The sequence below is a fragment of the Diplotaxodon limnothrissa genome, linkage group LG15, assembly GCF_057381915.1.
Source record: "Diplotaxodon limnothrissa isolate DT_005_m linkage group LG15, D_limnothrissa_male_GT1.1, whole genome shotgun sequence".
NCBI classification, from domain to species: Eukaryota; Metazoa; Chordata; class Actinopteri; order Cichliformes; family Cichlidae; genus Diplotaxodon; species Diplotaxodon limnothrissa.
In genome coordinates, this window is record NC_140610.1 from 28,403,205 (window position 1) to 28,429,890 (window position 26,686).

At 40.2% G+C, this 26,686-nt stretch overlaps 1 protein-coding gene across 1 annotated transcript; it reads right to left on the reverse strand.

The window, feature by feature from the left end:
- Positions 1-375: 375 nt before the first annotated feature.
- Positions 376-26,686, reverse strand: LOC146617712 (NACHT, LRR and PYD domains-containing protein 3-like). Its single transcript, XM_085372950.1, has 8 exons — positions 26,675-26,686; positions 18,160-18,454; positions 15,880-17,659; positions 15,595-15,768; positions 14,996-15,169; positions 14,536-14,709; positions 4,836-4,882; positions 376-929 (listed from the first exon to the last, which is right to left on the reverse strand). Exons 1-8 carry the CDS (start codon positions 26,684-26,686, stop codon positions 376-378), a joined length of 3,210 nt encoding a protein of 1,069 aa, XP_085229076.1.

Genomic DNA, 26,686 nt, shown 5'->3' on the forward strand with positions numbered 1-26,686 from the left:
TCCTCAAAATGCAACACTTGCACCTGCAAATTTTTTTCACGTGCGCTCAGAATAGTGGCACAAAAATAACACCATACATGTCTGTCAACTGCTGGCAAGTTTGTATTCACAGCCCCTTCCAATACTGTCATACATGTCATGCATTTATGACCATGGGGTAAAAAAAAAAAAAAAAAAAAAAAAAAAAGGATTACATTATTTTCAGCTCTTTGGTAGGACATTCATTCATTCACCACCAAACGTCTGGTGACCACCTCTCTGTTATGCAGAATCAGTAGGAGGGTAACTGCTACATGGTCCTTTGGTTTATAGTCTGTGGTGTGCAGAGTGAAAACCACCATCAGCAGTAGTTTGCAGTCAGGAGCAGACTCTCTCCTACAACTCACACAGAGATGCAGTGGACTCATATGACCAGAACCCAAACCCGAACCCAAAGGCAGGGTAGACTGGTTCGGTGAATGTGGTGTGGAAGGTGTGCAGGAGGGACAGTTTTTCCGAGCAGACTCGGTAGAAGGACACAGTACCAGCAGGACAGTCCACATACACTGCTATTCTTTTAGGTAGAGTAGCACCATAGGGAAGATAGACAACATGTTCTCTCTTGTTGTGCCAAAAAGAATATTTCTCTTGAGTGCAGATTAGACTCCAGCACTGGTCATTCCACCCGAGCCTGCAGTCCGCACTGTTCCCTTTCCTGCTGATTCTTTTGTACGTCACTGCTATGACAACTTGCCCTTCCCTCTCCACCTCCCAGTAACAACGACCAGTCAGACCATTTTTACACAGCACCTGCCAGCAGCAGTAGTCAAACCTCTCTGGATGATTTGGATAGGGCTGTTCCTCTTTCACCACAGTCACCTTCTTGTTGTCGTCAGACAGTTTGAGGTTTCTGTGCGCTGTATTTGGATCCAGTTCAAGCCCACAGAAATCTGAAAGAAACAACAGCACAAAGTATTATTCTATCATCCAACCACAGACTCACAAAACAAATATTTTTTGTTTTTTGGAGGTATGAGTGACCACATTTGAAGGTGGTTCGATACCCATCTGCTCCAGTCTGTGTGGCAAACAGTGTTGGGGAGTAACGGAATACATGTACCGCCGTTACGTATTTAGAATACAAAATATGAGTAACTGTATTCCGTTACAGTTACCGTTTAAAAAGGTGGTATTCAGAATACAGTTACTTTGTTGAAATAAATGGAATACACTGGGGTACTTTCCTGTTTCATTTTGTCGCGGGTCAGGACTGTTTGGGTTTTGTTTGACAGCTACGTTCTTTTGTTCCAGGCGGCAGCGTTACGGTTGCCATGGTTACAGGGCGACGCTCTCTCTCTCTGCGACTGTGTGTTTCCTGGGTGAGAGAGCGCCTTTTCGTTGTTGTTGTTGTTGTGCTAAGCTAACAGGCAGAATGCTACAAGCATAGCTCTAAAGAATGTACATCATGTTCAGTGTAGTCCGTGCTGCTGGGAGAATGGACTGCCATACACGTTATGTGTCTGTGAGCGCTAGGAGGGAGAAAAAGGGGAGTGGAAAGGTACGAGCAGTCATCGAGCAAAAACGGGAGCTGGAAGCATGTAAATATAATAATAACCACTGCAGCCAAGAAGAGTGCCTGACGAGCCCAGTTGTAAGTAAGCTATTAAGACTCGACTGTACACTGTGTTTGTGTTTTCCTCCGAAAACAACAAGTTCCGTTGGAGCAGCCTTTCAACGCCTCTCTCTGTCTGTCGCAAGAAAAGTTGACCCACACAACAAAGTAGAGCTATTTTTCGGCTACCAGCCGACAGGGACCCCGCCGTATTATGCTGGGCTTACACTGTGCGATTTTTTCAGTCGCGCGATTCAGCTCCTGCTCAAACTGTACGATTGACTCGCAGGGGTTAGAAGTTCATAGGTCACGATGCAGGGTCTCACACTATACGGCCCGATGCTCTGATGCGACCTGAGTGCTCACACTGTGCGTCCATAAAAATGAAGGTTATAACAGAAATTCTGTCGCTCGCTCTCCCTCTCCGTCTTTCACTCACACAGACACACCACCACCATCAACTTTGCTAAATTGCTAATGAAAAACATTGGTCAGGCAGCTGTGATTGAGCAGCAGTGTCGATCCAACTATTTTCACGGTTGTTGTGGTCGTGATAATTTTGTGAGGCCACATCGAAAGGGCTCGGATGGTTCTACAGGTTGTGCCTCCATCGCTTGTGTCCAGATCACACGCTGCACTGCCTTGCTACGCCGTCTTTTTCGCTGACATTTGTGTTTGCGCGTGCGCAGTGTGGCAAACTGCGGTGACACCCTCACGACCAAGCGATTGATGATCGGGAGCTGGTCGTGAGGTGTCAATCGCTTCTCGTTACCCCACGTATACTACACGATGCACGACGCACGATGAAGGCCAAAATCGGGCCGATCGCCAAAACGATCGCACGACTCAAAAATCGGCTCAAAATGGGCCAAAAATCGCACAGTGTGAGCCCAGCATTAGTCAGAGGTCCCTTTACTACAGTTCGGAGTCGCGGACCTTCAGTAATAGTAATAAATCACACAGCAATAGTACATTCACGTTGTTGTAAAAAGCATGATAATATTGTAGCGGGTCAGGGCTGTTCGGGGTTCTGCTTGTACAGTTATGTTTTGTGTATGTTGCCATGGTGACGGGTGACGCCCTCTCGCTGCGACGGTGTGTCCTTCCGGGGTCAGAAGGCGCCCTATGGTCGTGTCCAAATTCATGGGCTGCATCCTCCTGAGGACCCGGCCTTCGCGGTCTACGTGGGCCGGGTCCTCAGAAGATCGGGTAGGCCGGAAGTAAACGGCCGTGAAATTGGATGGTCTAGCCTTCTGATTAGCGTCACCGCTGTCTCGGTGGAGTTTAATAAACTCAGCAGTCTGCTCCTTGCTGTCTAAAATATAACAGGACACTGGAGTAAACTCTCGGCCATCTCACACTTCTGTTTAATCAGTTTTCTGTTTGACGTTTAGTCAGCTGTGTAAAAACCAAGGAGGAACCCACCCGGGGGATTAATAAAGTCTTATTTTATCTAATCTAATAACTTTAATCTCAGCCAAACCGATTTACTCACGAACAAACAAAACACTGAAAAAAGCCCAACAATAACATTTTTAGGTTGTCTAAGTGACTTATATATTACGTTTGTCACGGCCGGGCGGGTTACACACAGTAATTCGGCGTGCCCGTGTGGCGTGCTGGCTAGACCCAAGCGCGGCGAAGGCTAGCGGTGGGTTTGGAGCAGGCACGCAGTTATTCTAGTAACGATCAGTGCACGAAGCGTGGCTTCGGAACGGTCGTTACCGACAGAGAGCGAGCGGAGCCGGGAAGAGAAAAAGGATTGAAGGGATAATCACTCACGATTGCTGAATCAGGCGGAGACTGACGTCGGCAGAGTTTCGGAGCTCCTGACACGAAGAGAATGATGTCTGAGTGGCGAACAGGTGGGTGGCGTCTCTCTTTTAACCCCGGCCCCGTGATCAGCTGATCACGGCTGATCACCGGCTGACAACGTTTAACCCGAGCAGCGAAAGTCCGCGGTGATCTGAAAATGATGTGCCGGGAGTTGTGCCATTCTCGGCCGCATCAGTAACCCTCGAGCTCCCGGCTAGCTATCGAGCTGGTGGGTAGCAGACGTCTCCGAAAACGTCGAAGCACTTTAGCAAAGATGCGATATCTTGATAAACCGAGCAGATATTTGATGTTTACACAGCTACTTTCTCGCCTGAAAATATGTTAAAAGTTTATTTTGTGACCCAGAAAGATTAATAAGAGTAATTTTAAAACTTAGTAGCGGCCGCCATTAGCCGGAAACTGGAGCTTGGCTGGGCCGCGCTATGAATTCTGGGATATGGTGGGCCACGAAGGACACACCCGACCCATCCTTCAAATTCGGAAAAAGGACCACGCATTTGTCGGCTGCATTTGGAGGGGTCTACGAATTTGGACAGCCTTCGGCGCGTCGCTGTGACGTAATCGGTCTACAAATGCGGCCTCAGGAGAATGCAGCCCATGAATTTGGACACGACATATGTGTGTTGTGGTTGCCGCGCTGAGCAGTTAGCTAGTGGCAGTGTGTTCTTCTGCAAATGTAATAAACGGCTGTGCTCCCTGGCTAGCTCACGGGAAGCAAGACCAAACGATACCTCCGTCTCCTCCTTGTCTGAACTCGCCACAATATATTAAGTAATCCAAAGTATTCAGAATACGTTACTGTCATTGAGTAACGTAACAGAATAGGTTACAGAATACATTTTGGGGCATGTATTCTGTATTCTGTAATGGAATACATTTTAAAAGTAACCTTCCCAACACTGGTGGCAAATACCCTTGGGCAAGATACTAACCCCAAGTTGACCGATCAGAGTAAGAATATGTGTGAATGTTAGATAGGACTTACATAGAAAGAGCATAGAATATGTGGGAAAGATAGGGTAGAAAAGCACTGTTTAAGAACCAGTCCATTTACCATTTACACTGACACAGACATCTGCTATTTGGTGATATGTGAAATTACAATTCTAGAAATTCATTCATCAAAACTGGAGCTCATACTACTTGAACAGTGAGTTAGTAAAACTAACCACACAGCCGCCATATTATTTGTCAGATAATTGCATTAAAAATGCTGCAAAAGGCACAAACATAGCCAAAATATCCAGTTTACGGACTCCAATTAGCTGAAATGAATCCTAACAGACTATTGACCATGACTAAACAGTGAAGGAGGTCATGACCCTAATACTGCAAAGCTGGTTTTTGCAGATTAGTTCCTCTTTACATCATAGGAAAATTGAAATTTTAATATATGAATGTTTCTTACACTTCCTCAGACCAGGTTTCAGTCGCTGTTCTCCACAATGGTCCAACCTGAGGGAGGAAAAGTCGAAAAATAATTTATTTTCTCATTTATTTATTTCTACTGTTGAGTTTTTAATAATAATTTATTATTTAGGGCCCCATTTATGGAACGCCAGGACTGCCATAATGAATTAATTAAATACACCATTAAATAATTAATTAAATGTGGCAATATTTAATTAAAATTGGAATTAATTAATTAAATAAATAGTTATGACACATGTAATTAATTAATTATTGACACATTTAATTAATTATTTATGTATTTCACATTTTAATTAATTATTGACACATGTAATTAATTAATTATTGACACATTTAATTAATTATTTATGTATTTCACATTTTAATTAATTATTGACACATTTAATTAATTATTGACACATTTAATTAATTATTTAATGATATATTTATTTATTTCATTTTGGCAGTCCTGGCGCCTGGCTCTCATCATGAAATAATTTTATCTGTCAGCCTCACCCATCAAACTTAGGGGGCGGGGTTAACGCTGATCGAGTCAAAACCATTGCTTTGGCCTGGTGGCCATTGTTTCTAGCACACAACAACCGGCATGTGGAAGCTAACAGAACTGAGTTTTGAAAAACCCTGTTTGTGTGTCACCAAATACCGTTTTAATATTTTTTTTAGCCGAGAATGTAGTGGTTTAATCTTCATGTGTCTGGTCGGTTTGTCAAGATACAGCCTCTTTGCAAAAGTGTTTCGATGATTTCGGAGATGTCTGCCCAGTCTCACGGCAAAGCGTGGGATAGACCCGTTCGCCTCGCAAGCAATCCCACCGACAAAGCGCAGGCCCCGGTACACAGCTGTAGTAACCCCCGCTGACTTCTTTTACTGAGGTTATATTTATCGGTGTTTTATTTCCTGATGTTCTTATGTAGGGCTGAACGATTATGGAAAATAATCTAATTGCGATTTTTTGCCCCAATATTGCAATTGCGATGCGATATGCGATTATTTTTTAAGGTCTTTGTCTTCTGTATTATTAAACAAAGACAAGCAATACATCATATAGTATGGCCAATACTATATTACATTAATTTTAAACTGTTCTTTCCTGGAAGACAGACCTCTGTTATGATGACATGAGGTGATGCATGAATTGATGACTAACATTTTTATTTAACTTCTTCAATCACAACAGTATATTTGAACATACACAATAGTTTATTTTTAGCTTACAAACATCTGAGCATAAAGTGCTGACAAGGAACTGGTGTAAACATTAAAATGAAAGTCAGTACAATGTGCAGATTGCAGAAATATACATAAAAAAAATCAGTGGATTACCACACTCAGTTTTTCGACATCTGTGAACTACTAGACAGTCATTCAATTAAAAAATAATATTAAATAAATAAAACTAATAAATAAAAAATACACACATCTTACTGATCTCTGCAGTCAGTAACATTACACATAAAGTGCAAACATAATAGCAATTGTATAAACACACACACAAACACGCCTTTAAAATTTAAAGGCGTGAAATTGGACGGTCTAGCCTTCCAATTTCTGATTAGCGTCACCGCTGTCTCGGTGGAGTTTAATAAACTTGGCCGTCTGCTTCTTGCTATCTAAAATATAACCAGACACTGGTGTAAATTCTCGACTGTCTCATACTTCTGTTTAATAAGTTTTCTGTTTAACGTTTAGTCAGCTGTGTGAAAACCAAGGAGGAACCCACCCGGGGGATTAATAAAGTTTTATTTTATCTAATCTAATCTAATAACTTTAATCTCAGCCAAACCGATTTACTCACGAACAAACAAAACACTGAAAAAAGCCCAACAATAACATTTTTAGGTTGTCTAAGTGACTTATATATTACGTTTAACCCGAGCAGCGAAACTCCGCGGTGATCTGAAAATGATGTGCCGGGAGTTGTGCCGTTCTCGGCCGCATCAGTAACCCTCGAGCTCCCGGCTAGCTGTCGAGCTGGTGGGTAGCAGACGCCTCTGAAAACGTCGAAGCACTTTTGCAAATATGGGATATCTTGATAAACCGAGCAGATATTTGATGTTTACACAACTACTTTCTCACCTGAAAATATGTTAAAAGTTTATTTTGTGACCCAGAAAGATTAGTATGAGTAATTTTAAAACTTAGTAGCGGCCGCCATTGCTGGAAACTGGAGTTTGGCTGGGCCGCGCTATGAATTCTGGGATATGGTAGTAATTTGGACAGCCTTCGGCGCGTCGCTGTGACGTAATCGGTCTACAAATGCGGCCTCAGGAGGATGCAGCCCATGAATTTGGACATGTCCAGAGTATAATCGCAGCCTTTGCGGTTAGAAAATTGCACTTGATCATGTCGCGATATTATCGCAAATGCGATATATCGTTCAGCCCTATTCTTATGTGTCCTACATGTTTCAGTCGCCAATTCTGAATTATAACTAACATTAAAAACATGTTTAAGGAGGAGAGAGAGCAAATAAATCTGTTTAACATCTGATCTTTGGGTTTTTGTTCAGTAATCAGCGTGACCTGTGTATAAACGCATAAAAGAGATAACGTTGGTGTTTCCGTCATGTAGTAACTGCTGGCTTTAACTGTACAAAGGTTGTTCGACACTATGAAACACATACAGACTTCATGATGTTCGGCTAATATTTTTATTGTGAATATTAATCATGCTGACCTCGCTCTGTACACCACGCAGCGAGGTCAGCATATCCACGATATCCTCAGCTCCATGAGTTAACACAAAGTTTCCCAGCTGACTATCTAACTTCCAACTATTCCAGAGACGTGAAAATATACAGCATAAAGAAAAGTGTAAGAGACTCAGCAGCAGATTAGAATAACAGTTATACATTTAATAAATCACCAAATGAATCCAAGAAATGAGCAAACCTGTTCCGACAATTTGAGTTTGTATTCCCTCAGCTGCAGACTCGCTGCTGTTTAAATGTTTGAAAAGGAAGATTAGATATAAAAAACGTCAAACATAGACTCAGTCTGCCTTCACATTTGATATGAGGCCAGCACGTATAGTGGCCTCAGCAGGCTATTACTGAAATACACGTGCTATATCATAAACTATGATATAAATAGGGAGGTCCTATTAACATGTTTAGTTTTAAAGGACACCTTCCTGCCTTTAGTCTCCTTCATGAGCAGTATTAGTTTTCTTCTAACATCCAGAAGTCTGCACAATGTGTTTCATAGTTTGTAACAAGCCTTTGACAGGTAAACATAACATGACCGAAAAAGCAAAAAAAAAAAAAGAGAGAGAGAGAGAGAGAGAGTGTTGACATAAGAAGAGAAAATGCTCTCAATTATGGAGACAGGCAAATGGTTCATTTATGTTTGATGTGTGTTTATTCCTCCCTAAATATTGTCGGTGAAGTTTGCCATGCACGTCAGATTTTCCTGCGCATTTTTATACGTCTGCCAACAGAGAGAGAGAAAAAAATCACATTCTAACAGACAGCTGGTGCTTAGAATACAGTTGAATAACTATTAAAAAACAGATGATATTTAGATGATAGTTCAGTCTAACACATGTGCCAGTGAACCATTAAACGTCTGTGAAACTATGCAGTTATGAAACGTAACTTTAACCTCAGCCAAACCGATTTGCTCAGTTGTAAATAAAACAGCGAAGTAAACGTGACCCGACAGACAGAACCTGAGTGAATGAAGTCCAGCGTTTAACCACTGAGAGCTAAAACTCAGCTGAGGTTTCAAAGCTGTGTGCCGGTGATTGGACATCAGCCGCTGATGAAGCTGTTCGCCTATAAAGTGCTCTGTAAGGAAACAAGCTCCAGCAGCTCTGCGCTCGGGGAAAACACTATATTTACTTATCTTGTGCAGAAAAATGCGCTGACATTGCTTTATATCGAGTACCGGCTGCCCAGTTAAACTGTGACTATCACCAGGTAACGTAGGCGTGTTTCTTGAATTAGCAGCAGGTGTTAAACAGCTGACAGATGAGGAGGAGGAGGATGCATGCAGGTAAACTGAGGGTCTGTTGAGCTGATCGCTGGTTTCGTGAGAAAAATGTCAGCTCGTTCTTTATGTTACAGAAGCACAGAGACACAAGACCAGGCGGAAAGAGACGATCGTTCGGTGAAAATGAGAATCTGCGAATGCAACATGTGGAACACGGAGAGTGGAATGTAAACAAACCGGTTAACGTAACCCCCTCGGTGCACTCTGCATGCTAATTGTTAGCAGAGCTAGTGAAATCTCTGAAAACATCTGAGCACTTTTGCAAACATGTTCTATGTTGACAACCTGACCAGACATACGTCGCGACATTCGCGGCTAAAACACTGTTAAAAGTGTAGCTGGTGACAGAAAAACGGGGTATTTTAAAGCTACACCACCACCATTGCTGCCTGTGATTTGATCTGCATTCTGGGATACCTGGCTGCCCCAAGTCTACACAAGCAATCAATTATCTAGGATCGACCTGTTTTGACTTACTTTGCACGGCAACCAATCAAATGTTAGAGAAGCTGCATGAGCAGCGTTAACCCTGCCCCCTGAGTTTGATGGGTGAGGCTGACAGATAAAATTATTTCATGATGAGAGCCAGGCGCCAGGACTGCCAAAATGAAATAAATAAATATATCATTAAATAATTAATTAAATGTGTCAATAATTAATTAAATGTTTATTTTTATGGTTTTACATATGAGCATTGGAAAATGGCTCTGGAGCGCCACCTATGCGTTGTTAAATGCAGTCCTACGAACACACAGTTTAAGCTACATGAATCAAATTTGGCCCACATGTGTATCATGCTGACACAAACAAAAAAGTCAGTGGGCCCATTGATGCAAACCCAACAGGAAGTCCGCCATTTTGGATTGAAGGTGATATTTTGGCTCCCATTTTGCCATTTCCAGGGCTTGTACTTTTGCGAACTCCTCCTTGGGATTTGATTGTATAAGCTTCATATTTGGTCAGTATCAACTACACACCTGGGCCATGTGAAATTGCGGAGCTTTTGAGTTTTTGGGAAATCGTATGGCCGTGGCGCCACAGTGAATTTCGATGATTCGCCATGAAAATCTTACTGCCTCTCTCATTCTGTCATACATTGTCCAATCTTGACCGAAGTACACACATATGATAAGGCTTCACCCCTGAACATATTTCAATAGCCATATTTGACATCAGGGAGAGCCCCACCTAGTGGGAACAGGAAATGTCCTGTTTTATACTTTGATATACTGATTTTGTGGTGGGTGACGTGTGCAGCCTCATATTTCTCCAGGAAAGCCTTAAGGAGTTGGCAATACATTGAAATGTGTGCATCTTCAGGAAAGGGTGTGACCCCAGCAGCATGGCGAACACTGATGTCTCGCCATGAAGAAACAAATTAGTATAACTCAAAGAAATCCAGTCTGATCAGTACCAGACATTACAGGCATGATGACAGACCTGCCCTGAATAGATTGATATGCCCATTGTTAGGAATACACAGAGCACCACCTAGTGGGAACAGGAAATGTCATGTCTTATACTTTGATATACTGGTAGGGATGGGTATTGATAAAATTTTCAAGATTCCGATTCCATTTTCGATTCTGTTTAACGATTCGATTCTTTATCGATTCTCTTATCGATTCTTTATTTTTTAAAAAGGAGAACACTAAGGTCAATTAGCTTAGAACTTTGTTTTATATCTTCTCTTTGAACAAGATAGAAATTTAGGAGTAACATGGCCTTACAAACCCAACAGTGAGATCTTAAGAGATCCTTAAGAGATCCAGCCTATCGTTCTTCAATGGGGTGTCACGGGGTCCCCAGGAAAAAAAATTGTAAATGTAAAATAATAAAATAAATATTCTTCTGTAGCAATAACAAAGTGTAACATAAATTATTCTGTAGCAATTACACAAGAATATCCAGTAATTTCCCTGCCTACAATTAAACACATTCACTTACCGAAAATCGAGGGCATCTGCTGTGGCAAATGGGTGCAAGCCTTTTACCACAAACTTAGACACTGCTCGGTGACATTCGTATATACTGGCCTGAAAGGAGACGCTAACGGTAGACTGCAGCGAGAACTGCCAGCATCTGAGCCAACCAATTCGTCGACTCCTTCAAATGTGGCCGACAAATGCGTCCTTCATTTCCCCGAATTTGAAGGATGGGTCGGGTGTATCCTTCATGGCCCACCATATCCCAGAATTCATAGCGCGGCCCAGCCAAATTTCAGCTGCCAATAATGGCAGCCGCTACTAAGTTTTAAAATTACTCTTATTAATCTTTCTGGGTCACAAAATAAACTTTTAACATATTTTCAGGCGAGAAAGAAGCTGTGTAAATTTCAAATATCTGCTTGGTTTATCAAGACATTGCATATTTGCAAAAGTGCGCCGACGTTTTTAGAGACGTCTGTTAGCCACCCACTGGATAGCAAGCGGGGGGTTCAGTGGTCACTCGAGCCGGAGAGAGCAGCGGAATCGTGGCTTCGTCGTTTTCAGATCCCAGCTCTTTCGCTACTCAGGTTAAACATGATATATAAGTCACTCGGATAACTTAAAAATGTAATTGTTTGTCTTTTTTTCAGTGTTTTATTTGTTCCGGAGTAAATCGTTTTGGCTGAGATCAAAGTTATTAGATTATTAGATTAAATAAAATAAAATGTTATTAATCTATCTGGTGTGTGTGGGGGATTTTCACACAGCTGAATAAACATCAAACAGAAAACTGATTAAACAGAAGTGTCAGACGGTCGAGAATTTACGCCAGTGTCCTGTTATATTTTAGATAGCAACGAGCAGACGGCCGAGTTTATTAAACTCCACCGAGACAGCGGTGACGGAAATATGAAGGCTAGACCGTTCCGTTTCACAGCCTCACACTTCCGGCCTTCTCAGTCTTCGAAGGACCCAGCCCACGCAGTGTTGCCAACTCCTCAGTAAGGAAAATCGCTATTGGCTGTCCTAAAAGTTGCTAGAAGTTGCCAAATGATGTCATCGCCTAATTTGCATAATTGGTCATGCTAATGTAATTGTAACCTACGTTGTTGGAGAGAGAAATAACATCGTGGAAGACACATAAAGTGAGTAAAAAACATCCTAGTTAGAATTTATTTAGAACTACAAATTAAATTTCTTTTAGCAATTATTGTTTTTTAATGTCACAATTCCAACCCTGCTCCTTTATCCGGGCCTGGACCAGCAAAAGTGACCCGAAATTGGCACTCTGGTGGAGTTACTTTGTGTGTGAGTGTGTGTGTTTATAAGTAGTTTTAAACCTTGTGATCCACAAAACAGCATGACTGCGTTACAGTCAGTGCGGGAGCAGCGGCTTCGCTCATGCGCAATTCATTTGCAGTTGGGACGCACAGGTGTGAATGTCTCCTGCCCTGATAGCAGCTGGGGGAGGACTATACTCCGCCTGGGAGTGCTTTGGCACGGGCGAGGTGTCCAAGGCAGCACCGCTGCTTGTTGAGAGTAAGAGCGTGAAAAGAGCGTTTTCACGTCAAAAAGTCGTCATAAATAAGTCTCCAATAATAACAGAAAAAGTCACCAGATTTGTCGCTTTTTTAGAAAAAAAGTCGCTAAGGGGGTCTGAAAACTCGCTAAATATAGCGACAAAGTCGCTAAGTTGGCAACACTGAGCCCACGTAGACTGCGAAGGCCAGGTCCTCCGGAGGATGCAGCCGACGTTTTGGGACACAGCTTCTGTCTGTCTCTCTCATCATGGTCACCTAAATGCAGCGCACAGTAATGGCAGGTTTTGTAATAAGGCAGATCGCGCTAACATAATATGCACTGTTAGTTGATTATTTACCTGCCGAATTAACGGGAGAGGACATACAAACGTTACCGCTGCTGCTGGGTTGAGATTCATGAGTCCGGAGCAGAATTAAAAACACGACATTCATTTAAGGTCATCACGTGTTTTGTGAGCAAATGCTTTTGCATATTCGTAGTGTTTCCTCCCTTAAATGAAATATCTACTATCTAACCGTTCTCATAAAGTATAACCAAACTTTTGAGCGTTTGAGCCACTTAGTAAATGACACTCCGCAATGTGGTGATGTCATTCGGGGCGACTAGAATTGATAAGGGAATCGTTTGCAAAAATGGCAAACAATTCCAAGGAATTGAAACAGTGGGAACCGGTTCTCAACAAGAACCGGGTTTCGATACCCATCCCTATATACTGGTTTTCACAGGTTCATCAGGTCCACCTCAAAAGCGGTGAATATTAACATCAGTCCCTCATGATGCTTCAGTGAGACAATTGTGAGTTTAAACTTAATGGCGCACCCTGGTGGCAAGGTGGTTCACCATGAAAGATGAAGTGGCATTTCAAATTCAAATTCAAATTCAAATTTTATTTTATTTGTCACGTACACAGTCATACACAGTACGATATGTAGTGAAATGCTTGGACATTTGAGGGGCTTAGAAAGCTAAAGAACTCTTGAAATTTGGCCCACACCTCCAATGTGATGAAGACTTTCTTGTTATGTGATCAGCCATGTGAAGTCAGCCATTTTAAAATTAATGTGTAATTTTGGCGACATTTTCCCCTCTTTTCAGGCCTCGTACTTTGACAAACTCCTCCAAGGAATTTTAATCAGATCGAGATGATCTCCAGTGCAGGGAATCTAAAGACCTTTGTGATGTTAAATTGCGAAGCTTTTTACGTTTAGGGAAACGGGGTGGTCATGGCGGCACGTGGAGTTTCAATCACTCGCCAAAAAGCAGTAATCTGCTGTCACTCAAAAACACAATATCCAATCTCTCCCAAATTTCACAGGCATGAGTCAAGAGTCAAGCTCGGAAATATTTGACAAGCAATTTATCAGTAATGGTTAGAGCGCCACCCAGTGGGATGACTATAATTATCATTGAACGAAATGAAATTTTAGCTGGTGGTTCTACGCATGAATTCCATCAATGTGACATCAGATCGGAAATGCTTGGTGTAGGTGGTGGGCATGGCTCGATGCGCTGGGGTGTGAGGGCCCTCATAACGCTGCTTGCAGCTTTAATTTCAATGTTGCTTCTATATTTTATATATTTGTTGCTTATTATTATTATTATTATTATTATTGTTGTTGTTGTTGTTGTTGTTGTTAGTAGTAGTAGTAGTATTAAAGTTCAATATTAAAATTCATTGTATTCCATACTCCGTGTTATCTCATTTTTGTTTGTATTAGTGAAGGCTACAAATGATCTTCTTATGGCCTCTAGAAAGAGAGACCATATTTCTCTCATACTCCCTCTCTTCGTTGGCTTTCTGTTAAATCAAGAATTGTATTTAAAATCCTTCTCTTCACATACAAGATCTTACTTCTTGTTCCTAGAGTATTTAAAAGTAGAATGGGAGGCAGAGCATTCAGGTTTCAGGCCCCTATTCTGTGGAACCAGCTTCCAGTTTGGCTTCAGGAGGTAGACACTTTCTCTACTTTTAAGATTAGGCTTAAAACTTTCCTTTTTGCCAAAGCATATTACCCATGATGCACTGACATGTTTAAATAACTATTTATATTTTTTCAAAATAAATCCTGTTTACTTATCTCCAAAATATAAGGGCAGCATTTGGAGCAAGAAGTCATCACCGATATTGAGTGAAACCTCAGAGGTTTAATTATATGATTAATATTCAAAAGTATTTTAATTAGTAATTAGTAGGCTGCTAATTTTCTGTTCGTACCTGAGTGTTTCCAATTGGCATTGTCTATCCTTCAGGCCAAAAGAAAGGAGAGTCACGCCTTGGTCTCCTGGATGATTGTAGCTCAGGTCCAATTCTCTCAGATGGGAAGGGTTTGAACTCAGAGCTGAGGCCAGAGCAGCACAGCCTTGTTCTGTGACTTGACAGCCTGATAGCCTGAAATTGAGTCAGTTATTTTTTTCTGAAGTTACAAACTTCCTTACAAATTTAGGTAACAGATATTTGAAAATGACACAAATAAGAAAATGAAAAAGATAGCAGATAGTACCTTTGTATACCACTGTACTCCACAAGTAAGTCCAGTTACATTATTAATAAATCAAATCAATCAAAGAAATGAAATAAAACTACATGAAAGTTGTCCAATTTGATGATAAAAATCATAAAGTAATATGTAATGTCACTTCATCATTTATAAATGAGGAAACTGTGGAGTCCTGACCTAAGAGTTTGAAGTACACAGTGATTACTCTCCAGTCCAGCAGATAAAAGTTGTACTCCTGAATCCTGCAGGTCATTGTTGCTCACATCCAGTTCTTTTAGATTTAAGGACTGTGTGCTGATAACTGTAGAAAGAGTTTCACAGCTTCTCCATGACAAGTTACAGCCAATCAGCCTGTTTATAAACAAATCATTAGACATGTTAAAATAACAATGATTTTTAAATTAGCACAAAAAGACAGACAGAATTGATGCAAATCAACATCAACTACAGATTGACACTTTTTCCCATAAGGCCAGTTAAGTCTGGATAGTTTTTTTTACCTTAATAAATTCAATTAGCATTTAAAAACCTGCAGATCTTTTTAGCTTTGTCTGATATAAAAATGTGTTTGATGATCTCAAATATTTAACTAATACTAAAAAACTAAACTAAAACTAAAACAATAGCCCACAAAACCAAAGAGAAATTAAGACATGTATGCAACACTGTATGTTGCAATCAAGAAGAAATTTGAATAGTAATTAAATTTACCAAGACTAAGAATAAAATATGCCGCGAAACATAGACGAGCATCAGCCAACACTAACATTCCTGACCTGAGAGTTTCCAGTTGACAATGTGGACCCTCCAGTATGGTAGAAAGCATCTTCACTCCTGAATCCTCCAGGTTGTTGTTGCTCAGGTCCAGCTCTCTCAGACAAGAGGACTGGGAGCTGAGCACTGGAGACAGAATTTTTACACTTTTCTCTGACAGGTTACAAGAACTCAACCTGCAAAATTAAACAACAACAGAGAAAACCATTGAAAACATATTTTAAAATCATCATATGAGTATCAATAGTAGCTAACCAATTACTTTTAATAGATATCACAGCACTTACAAAGCTTTGTTGGAGGCTTTAACCACAGGCAGTAGCTTCAGAAGAACCTCCTCTGAAGCTGAATATTTCTTCAGGTCAAAGACATCCAGATTTTCTGATGATAATAATATGAAGACTAGAGCTGACCACTGAGATGGAAATAGATCATTCGTGTAAAGATTTCCTGAACTCAATGACTTTTGGATGTCCTCCAATAGAGAATGATCATTCACTTCATTCAAACAGTGAAACAAATTGATGCTTTTCTCAGAAGGGAGACCATCATCAAGCCTTTCCTTGATGTACTGGACTGTTTCCTGTGAGCTACTTCCTGTCTTTCTCAGTAGGCCTTGTAAGAGAATCTGATTGGTCTCCAGTGAAAGACCCAGAAGGAAACGGAGGAACAAGTCCAGGTGTCCATTTGGGCTCTGTAAGGCCTTGTCCACGGCCCTCTGGTGGAGATTAGATTTACTTCTTGAAAGTCTAGAAATCCAGGATGATTGTTGGAGTTCGTCCAGCAGATTGAGTCCAGAGCTGAAAAAGGTCATATGGACATACAGAGCAGCCAGAAACTCCTGAACACTCAGGTGGATAAAAGAAAACACTTTGTCCTGGCGCAACACTCTCTCCTCTTTAAATATCTCTGTAAAAAGTCCTGCATATACTGAGGCACTTGTGACATTGATGCCACAGTCTTTCAAGTCTGATTCATAAAAGATCAGGTTGGCTTTCTGTAGCTGCTCAAAAGCCAGTTTTCCCAAAGACAGAATCATCTCCTTGCTTGCTTGATTCCACTGTGGATCAGCATCAGTTCCTCCCTGATGCTTAACCTTCTTAACTTTGGCTTGAGATATCAAAAGGTGGATGTACATCTCAGTCAGGGTCTTGGGCAGCTCATCTTTATCTTTAGTTTTCAACATATCCTCCAGAACTGTAGCAGTGATGCAGCAGAAGACTGGAATGTGGCACATGATGTTTAAGCTCTGTGAAGTTTTGATATGAGAGATCATTCTGCCAATAAGCTTCTCATCTCTGAATTTCTTTCTGAAGTAGTCTAGTTTTTGAGCATCAGTGAACCCCATAACTTCTGTCACAATGTTTACATACTCAGAAGGGATCTGATTGGCTGCTGCAGGCCGTGTGGTTATCCAAAGGCGAGCAGAGGGAAGCAGATCCCCCCGGATGAGATTTGTCAGCAGCACACTGACTGAGGTGGATTCTGTAGCATCAGTCAGGATCGCAGTTTTGTGGAAGTCCAGAGGAAACCGACACTCATCCAGACCATCAAAGATGAACACAACCTTAAACCCTTCAAAGCTGCAGATTCCTGCTTCTTTGTTTTTAGTAAAAAAATGATTCACAAGTTCCACCAAACTGAACTTTTTGTCTTCCAGTACATTCACCTCTCTGAAAGTGAATAGAAATGTTAAGTGGATGTCCTGGTTGGCTTTGTCTTTAGCCCAGTCCAGAGTGAACTTCTGTGTTGAGACTGTTTTCCCAATGCCAGCCACTCCCTTTGTCAGCACTGTTCTGATTGGTTTGTCTTTAATGGGTGAAGCTTTGAAGATGTCTTCACATCGAAGTCTTGTTTCTGGTCTGTCTGGTTTCCTGTGTGCTTTTTCAATTAGTCTGATCTCATGTTCCTTGTTGACCTCTTGGCTGTTTTCTATTTTGAAGCAGACCTCTGTGTAGGTCTCATTTTGAAGCTTAGATTTACCTCCTTTTTTAAGTTTTTCAGCTGATTCCTGAAACTTTTTCATCAGGTTGGATTTGAGGTTTTTCTGGAACTCAGCAAAACCCTCTAAATAAACAGTGAAATGGTAAGAGTAGATGTGAGTAAATGTCAGTTGTGAAAAAATAGGGTACATTTATGTAATTGTGATAGTTGTCAATGGAAAATAAGCAGAATATGGTTAGGATGGCAAGGACAGGTTCTTAGCAAAAAACAGTAATTACCCAAATTTCTGTAGCGGTTTTGTTCATCAACATTAAAATATAACTGTCATGTCCATGAGTGTGGTAAGTACATTTCATATCAAAGCAATTAATAGGTCCTATTCTTTATTATTCTTTTCACCTCGCAAACCCACTATTGCCATTTCTTGCTATCGTCTCAGATCTACCATCTGTGTATTAAGGTAAAGAACAGCATCTGAAATTATCAAGTCCATCTCTATGCCATGGTTCATAACAAACTGAAAATGTAATAAGATACATTTTCTGTCTGAATTATGGTCATCACAAAGTGCACCTCATACCAGGAATCATTCTCATATGAGTGTTAATCATTCAATGACTTACCTGCTTCAGGTTCTGCATTTGGGTCAATTAAAATCTGCACAAGGTCATTCCTATCTAGCTTCCTCAAAACCTTTTTGGTGACCTCAAGCACGTTTTCACAGTATGTTTGCAGCATCTGATCCACTGTGTCTGGCCTGTCTGCCTTATCTAGTCTGCTCTTTGGGATTATTGGGAAGCGTTCCAGGACGTCAGACTTTTGCAGGTACCACTTGAACTCTTTTAACTCGTTGTCTCCCAGATCTTTCAGTGCTCTCAGGAGCAGCTCTTCACGTGTTGAATTTGACATCATGTTTCCCTGCCAAAATCAAAGAAAATCGCACGTCTGAAACAGTTCTATAATTGCTGGGGTGATTCACTGCAGCTGTAATTATTCTTTTTTATATTACTACTTTGTTCAAACTAAAGGTAAGTAGCATCAGGACTCCATAAAAATTACAAAATAAAAGTTGACTATAAACTTGTTGTCCCTTTTAAAGGGGACAAGAAAAGGAAACTCTCAGGTGTCACAAGGAAGGACCAGCAGAAATACTTCAGAAACAAATGTGTGATGCCAAACCTGCAGATATCTAAAGAAGGAGAGTGAGGGTTTAGCACAGATTCTTTCCACCATGAATCAGAAATCCTAACTTGGACTTGCTATGTTGTCAAATATTAGAAGAAACCCTCTGTCAATCCACTGGAAATTCAATCTCCCAGGAATACAGTGGAATTCCAAATCTTCTGAAGGTTTTACCCAAAAGGGAATCAGAGGAAATTCTTGGAAGTTGTAAGCCAGCAGGAAAACATTGAAAATCCAAATCTTCTTGAATCTACGATCTAACATGGCAAAAATGAGAACAGAAAAAGCCAAAAAATGGTGATTTTTTGGCAGGTTCAAGGTGATTTGCAGGTTCAAAGTTTGGGCAGCAGTTGATCCCACGGGTGATATCAGATCATCACATTAAATCACCCGATTTCCAGCTGCACCTTATCATCCTCTATCTGTCTGACTTTTCCATGTACATGGTTTAAAGAAAAGTTTCAAACGTTTCAACTTTAAATTTTCACTTCAATACATGTTCTTCTTTTCTATGTTGTACTTAACATAGAAATGTTAATAATTTCATCACAAAAGAGATTATGTTCAAATGAATGTTCATTTGAAAATGAGCTAATGATAGTATTGATGAATGATGAAGTTAAATTGGATAAACTGAATGAAACATAGTATAGTATATTCATATGTAATTGAATTGTAATATCAGAATCAGAATTAATAAAGTATTCTGATTCTGAATATACTTCATGTTTCATTCAGTTTATCCAAATTGACGTCATTAATCAACTTTATCATTAGCTCATTTTCAAATGAACATTCATTTGAACATAATCTCTTTTTAACTCAAATACAGAGGAATACTTCTCCCTCTGTGTTTGTCAATGACATTATAGCCAAAGCAGTTTCTTTTAATAAATCGTGCATTTCATAGTCAGACATTCTTTTTAGTAGTCCAACCTAGAAGTAATAAATGCATGAACTAGTTTTTCAGTGTCACTGAGACAGGATATTTCTAATTTTAGAGATATTGCATAAATGGAAGAAAGCAGTCCTACATATTTGTTTAATATGTGCATTGAAGGACATATCCTGGTCAAAAATGACTCCAAGTTTCCTCACAGTGCTACTGGAGGCTAAGGTAATGCCATCCAGAGTAAAAATCTGGTTAGATACCATATATCTAAGATTTTCAGGGCCTAGTGCAATAACCTCGTTTTATCTTAATTTAGAAGTAGAAAGTTAGAGGCCACCCAGGTCTTTATGTCTTTAAGACACTGATGCAGTTTAACTAATTGGTGTGAGTTATCTGGCTTCATGGATAGATCAAGTTGGGTGTCATCTGCATAGCAGTGAAAATGTATGCTATGCATGTATAGTGTAAACAGAATGGATCCTAGCACTCAACCCTGTTGAACTCCATAATTAACCTTAGTGTGTGAAGAGGACTCTCCATTTACATGATCAAATTGGAGTCTATTAGATAGATATGATACAAACTACTGCAGCGTAGTACCTGTAATACCTACAGCATGCTCTACGCGCTCTAATAGCAGTCAACAGTATTGATTATATGGCCAACCATATTGAACGCTGCACTGAGGTCTACCAGGATAAGCACAGAGATGATTCCACTGTCAGAGGCCATAAAAACATCCTTTAGAATCTTCACTAAAGCAGTTTCTGTACTGTGATGGGCTCTGAAATCTGACTGAAACTATTTCAAGAATTTTTGAGATGAAAGGAAGGCTAGAGACTGGCCTTTAATTAGCTAAGACCACTGGGTCTAGAGATGGCTTTTTAAGTAATGGTTTAACTACTGCCAGCGTGGTACATAGCCGATTATTAGACATAGATTGATCATATTTAAGACTGAAGCATTAATCAATGGTAGGACTTCTTTGAGCAGTCTTATAGGAATGGGGTCTAAAAGACACGTTGATGGTTTGGAGGAAGTAATTACTGAAGTTAACTCAGAAAGATCAATTGGAGAAAAGGAATATCAGTGGTACTGAAAGTAGCTATAGATAATGTTATGTCTGTGAAATGATTATGAGTAATTTTCTTTTCACTCTGACTTTTTGTCAGGCTGGCTACAGTGCTGAAGAGAAACCTAGGCTGGATCTTATTTTCTTCAATCAGCGATGAATAGTAAGATGTTCTAGCAAAAAAGTGCCCCATAAAGGAGGAATTTTTTACCGAGCAACAAACTATTTCCTGTTAGGGGCTTTGTCTGTGACCCAGCGTTTTAAGTTTATTTTGTATTTTTTGATTCCTTTGGTTATATTGGAAATATGTTAAGTTCTTGTGTGGTTATTATTAGTTAGGATTTAGTTGAGTTTAGTCTAGTTTATGTTTCTCCTATGTTTCGGTGTTTGAGTCTTTTCCTATGTGTCATGTGTTCTCTCCTCGTCTATGTAGGTTCCTCTTGTGTCTCTCTCCTCTGTGTCCCTCTCCCTCTCTCGCTGCCTCTCTTTGTCTCTTGTCTCAAACTTCTGTGTTCCAGTTCATGTCTCTCCAGGTTTTCTGTTTTATTTTGAAAGTCTTGTTTCTATGTTTAATGTGCTTAGTTTTACTTTTCCCTTTGGTGTCATGATTATTTGTGTCAGCTGTGTCTCCACAGGTATTTCCACTTCCCTCATTACCCTCCTGTGTATTTAGGTCCTCTGTCTCCCTCTGTTTGTTGTTGGTGCTTCTGTTTTCCTCCGTCCATGTCAGGTCAGATTCTGGGTACCTCATAATTCTGTTCAAGTTATATCAAGATTCATGTTCACAGTTTTTTTTGTCAGAGTTACTCTTGTACTCCTGCTCAGAATCATGCTAATGTGTTGTTTTTCATAGTTTACACAGTCTAGCTTTTCCCAGTTTAGGTTTTTTGTTTTGTCCGCGTCCATTTTGCCCTTTTTTATATTCATGTTTTTCGGCCAAGTAAACAGCCCATTTTTTGTTAAGATTCCGTTTCATGTCTACAATTGGGTCCACTCCACAAACACACCGGATGCTCAGACATAATATTTCCAGACTGAAGGATGATCTTTTAAATTGTACATTTGAGAATTATACCAGGAAGTCAAGTACTTCTGATTTGAGTCATACGTAGTGAGGAGGCTAAATTATTAACAAGATAAACAGCCTCTGTTGGAGTAGCGTTCAGGTAGCTGCTCTGCTCTATATTGGTACAGGGCATAGAAGATGCTAACAGTGGGTGCATTATATTCTTAAACTTAGTTACAGCACTTTCAGAAAGACATCTACTGTGATGAAGTCTACTCTCCACTGCTGTGTAATCGATTATTGTAAATTTAAATGTTATCAGGAAATAATAAGAGGAGAGAGGATTTTCAGGAAACATTGCTAAATGTTCAGCTTCTATGCCATATGTTAAAACAAGATCTAAAGTGTGATTAGAGATGATGATGAGAGATGACACAACCGAGATGACAGACCTTGCCGACCGTACATACAATACACAAACATCACATTGGGGAGACAGGTCAGGCTAGGTAGCGAGGAAAAAAACATCAAAATGTGTAACACAAAAGGATAATACAGGAATGCACAGATATCAACACACCATAGTACAATAAACACAGACAAGCAACATGGGAAAGTGTTCCAGTGTGTACATGTGATCTGGGACCGCTGCAATCTTCGACTGCGCCTCCAGCTGACCCGATGTCCACATCAGAAGGGAGGTAAGCGTTGGAGGTGGCGTTGGATCCGGGGTAGGGAGGGTGATGCGTCAGTGAGTGCTTATCAGTATCAGTATGTATGTGTGTGCGTGTCCATAGTTCAGCTGAGACAGTGTCCTTCGCCCTGCCAGGCTAAGTAAACAGTCTTCCAGCCAACCCAGGTGGCCTTGCATGGAATGGGAAGGAACAGACTCAACACAGTCGTTATCAGGGAGTTTTTGTTCAGCTACAGCCTTGAGCCCACTGCTGGTGCCGAAGGGGTAGCCAGATTATGATGGTATTTTTCTTTTGCAACAACTCATGAAAATTTCAAAGCTGTTCTTTAACACTCCGACACTGGTCTCTCAATCTCCCATTGGAGAACCGCGAGCTTCCCCATGACGTTATCAAACTTGCGTTCCGTGGTGTTGTCATTCTTTTGCTCAGAGAACCGATTCTGAGAACTCACGACTGCAGTGAGCTGTTCCACGATGTAATCCAACTTTCGCTCAAAGGTGTTATTCTGAGCAGGCCTCTCCTTGATGTAATCCAATATACGCTCAGAGGTGTTATTCTGAGTATTCACAGCAGCTGTAAGCATCTCCAAGGTCTTAACCATGCTGCTCTCAATGAGCCCGTTCTGAGAAGTCGCGCCTCCTCCCATCGTTTCAATCCCAGCGGGCAGCCTTGGGGGGTGTATAAACAGCCGGTTCCGCTTTTTTAATTCTCCGATAAGCCAGGGCCAAGCCAGCTCCGATCAGCAAGAACCCTGTTATCATGGTTCCGAATAGGTAGATATCTTCAGCATTAGGGATGGGTATCGTTTAGGTTTTATCCGATACCGGTGCCAAATCGGTACTTTTGAAACGGTGCCGGTGCTTAAACGGTGCTCAAACTGGTGCTTAAAGAATGGAGAACACAAAATTGGTCCAAAAACCTCTCATGTTCAGCTATGTTTTTTGTAAAAAAGATAACAATGTTAGCCTTTTCTGCAGCTATAGGGCATATATGGTATCACTCTTTGCGGAAGCAGTGCTTAAAAAATGGAAAAAACACAAACTTTGTCCAAAAACCTCTCATGTTTAACTGTTTTCCACTTTTTCTTTGGTCATTTTAGCCTTTTTGGCCAGGGTGAAGGGAGTATCTGCCATCAAACAAGAAGACAGCCGCATGTAGCTATGATGATGTTTGCTAGTTCACTTACATGCATTAATGTAATAACGTGGTTAGCTTACTCAACGTAAATTACACACAAACAACATTAAGCTACTCACGCAGAGAAGAACGGCTGCTGCTGCCATCATCATCCGTCATCATTTCTGCTACACTGGCAGGGCTAGAGGCTAGGACTCTCCTCTTTGGGTTCTTGTGGGATGTTGCTAACATTTTGTGGGGCTTAATAAATTTGGCCAGATTTCTAGAAATGAGAGCTGCTCCATCCAAAGTGGAATGGATGCAGTCTCTCCTAACAAAACCACGTTTCCTCCAGAAAGTTTCCCAATTATCTATAAAGGCCACCGCACCAATTCAATATTGATTTTAGTGACCTCGGATTGACGTAACTGGTGTCATTACTGCCAATGTGAATTATAATTTTACTAAATTTACGCCTACCCTTAGCCACCAGTTTTAAATTTCCCTCAGTTTCCCACAGGCAGTACTGTGTTTTGCATTGTGTATATATATCACAAACGTCTGGATCTTGATCTTAATCCAAAAGTAATCATTTCCTTCTTTTTTTCTGCTTTTATTTGTAAAACAGTTGAAAAATCAACTTTTAGCAAAAAAATATAATTTCCATTAAAGAGCTTGCTTGCACATACTGCTGGATTAACCATTAAAGAAATATAAATTATTTAGTAATTACCTGTACTGATCATTTAGAGCAGATGTGGCACAAACCTTATACTGGGTGGTGCTCTAATAAATTTGTTAAGCAGAGTTCATACAAACATGTTTTTATAGAATACGTTGCATTATTGAATTATTGCCAGTTAAACAAAGTGTCACATTTGCTTGCCTTCCTGTAAAAGTCACAGTCCATTGCTGCAATAAACAGATGTATTCAGGGATTGTGATATCCATGAGCTAAATGAGAATTACCAGTCAAAGAATCAACACTCTAGAAATATCTAAATGTTTGAAACTGTCCCTGTTTCACAGTGTTTGATGTCATGACTGTCATTATGTATGCAAATCCATCACATCACATAAATGTCAGTGTCTATTGTCATTCAGTCTTGCACCCTTAAATTCTCACCTCTATTCTGACATACAGCATTAAGCTTACAAATGGATCCTGTTTGACTGGTTGTGATTCTGAAGAACTCAGAGCATCAACCTAACAGGTCAAACTGCATAACATCTTCCCATGAAACAAAATGAAAGATGAAAAGCAAAAACAAAAACAAAAGCACATTACATTATTTAATCAGTGCCAAAACCCAAACCGTCTTACACAACAGCTTTATTTCCTCACTGTTGCACTGAAGAGGGGACTGCTTATGGCGTTATTTTTGTGCCACTATTCTGAGCGCACATAAAAAAAAAAATTTGCAGGTGCAAGTGTTGCATTTTGAGGAGAAATTTATTTTGAGTGAAGAAAAGCTAAATTTGAGTGAACAAAATTCATTGCTGTGTGCAAAAAATGTATTTCAGTGTTTGCTATTATCCACACATACACAATAGCAGCGCCTCTCACTCAGTTTTTGTATTTGCGCTTGCTCGCAATGTGTTGCTTGCACTCTCAACATTTCTGCCTGTGCGCGCTCAACTCTTTCTGTACACCGCTATAAGTGCTCTAACAAAATGTTAGAGCACTTAGAGAGCACTTATGCAAATATGTGATGTCTTGATAAATCGAGCAGATATTTGAAGTTTACACAGCACCATTCTCGCATGAAAATATCTTAAAAGTTTATTTTGTGACCCAGAAAGAGTAATATTTCAAACTCCGCCACTCTGTGTTTTTCTGCCACTGCCTCGTTTGAGTTTTGGACGAAATGGATTCTGGAATATTGCATTTCGTCATTTTGAGCTGATTGGAGACCAAAACAACTGATTGGCTGGTTTTGTGGCACAAATATAACAGTGTACAGAAAGAGTTGAACGTGCACAGGCAGAAATGTTGAGAGTGCAAGCAACACATTGTATGCAAGCGCAAATACAAAAACTGAGCGAGAGGCGCTGCTATTGTGTATGTGTGGATAATAGCAAACACTGAAATACATTTTTTGCACACAGCAATGAATTTTGTTCACTCAAATTTAGCTTTTCTTCGCTCAAAATAAATTTCTCCTCAAAATGCAACACTTGCACCTGCAAATTTTTTTTAACGTGCGCTCAAATGTTTTTCACATGCGCTCCGAATAGTGGCATAAAAATAACACCATAACTGCTTGGACCTGGTGCATACAAGCTCCTAGATCACATTTACCAAAGACCTAGTTTTACTTTGGCTGGTTTACAGTGATTATTATTATTGATTATCTATTATTTCTTAACTTTCTAATGTGATTAATAAACAGGAAGAGTCTACTAAATCTGAATAGTTTAAAATGTGAAAACAGTTACCATTAGTAGGCGGACATTTAAAAAACTCCCCCAAATCACAAAGCTGATCAACCAACCAACCATCCAACCCAATTATTTTCTGTGCATTATGATTTATGTGAAATGACCAATAAACTCTGTGTAACATTCGGATTATTTAAAATATACAAAATGTTTCAGAGAAACCAAGATTAAATTAAATTAAGTTTTTTTTAATCAAATGACATATCTCATGTGTGATGCTGATTGTCAGTACATGTGATGGAATTTTAAATCTCATTATTCACACAATTTTTAATCCCAGCAGTTTATTTCTTTTTCTGTATCACCTGAAAACATTTTAGTGTTCAGTCTTTAACACGTTCACACACACACTCTCTCTCTCTGATGGAAGATTTCAAGTTCAGTATCTCACCCACAAACACTCAGACACTTGTGTGGGCCTCAGTAAGGTTTCAGTAACCTTTTCTTATCTTAGTCAGTTTGAGCTCTGTGTAACTTGAAATATATTCTGTTTGTATAAAAGAATAAGTCCTAACCACAGTTTTATTTTCTGTGTTTCAGTAGAAATAAATACATTTTTGTTTCACAGGCTTCAGGTTCAAGTTTCTGTGAGAGTTACACAAAAATCTGAAGCTTTTTCTCATTGCATTTCAAAGTAATTTCATTATATTTAATGGTTTAATGAGCTGGTATTAAGATTTACCACAAAGACCGAATTCACACACACACACACACAGAGGAGAGCCGTCCCTACCTTTCTGCTCAT

Bases quoted from the DNA above. Each gene is read 5' to 3' on its own strand.
- LOC146617712 (XM_085372950.1), bottom strand. The intron at 15,769-15,879 runs GTAAGTGCTGTG...TTAATTTTGCAG, and splicing joins AAAGCCTCCAACAAAGCTTT to GTTGAGTTCTTGTAACCTGT. The intron at 15,170-15,594 runs GTCAGGAATGTT...GTTTATAAACAG, and splicing joins TGTCAACTGGAAACTCTCAG to GCTGATTGGCTGTAACTTGT.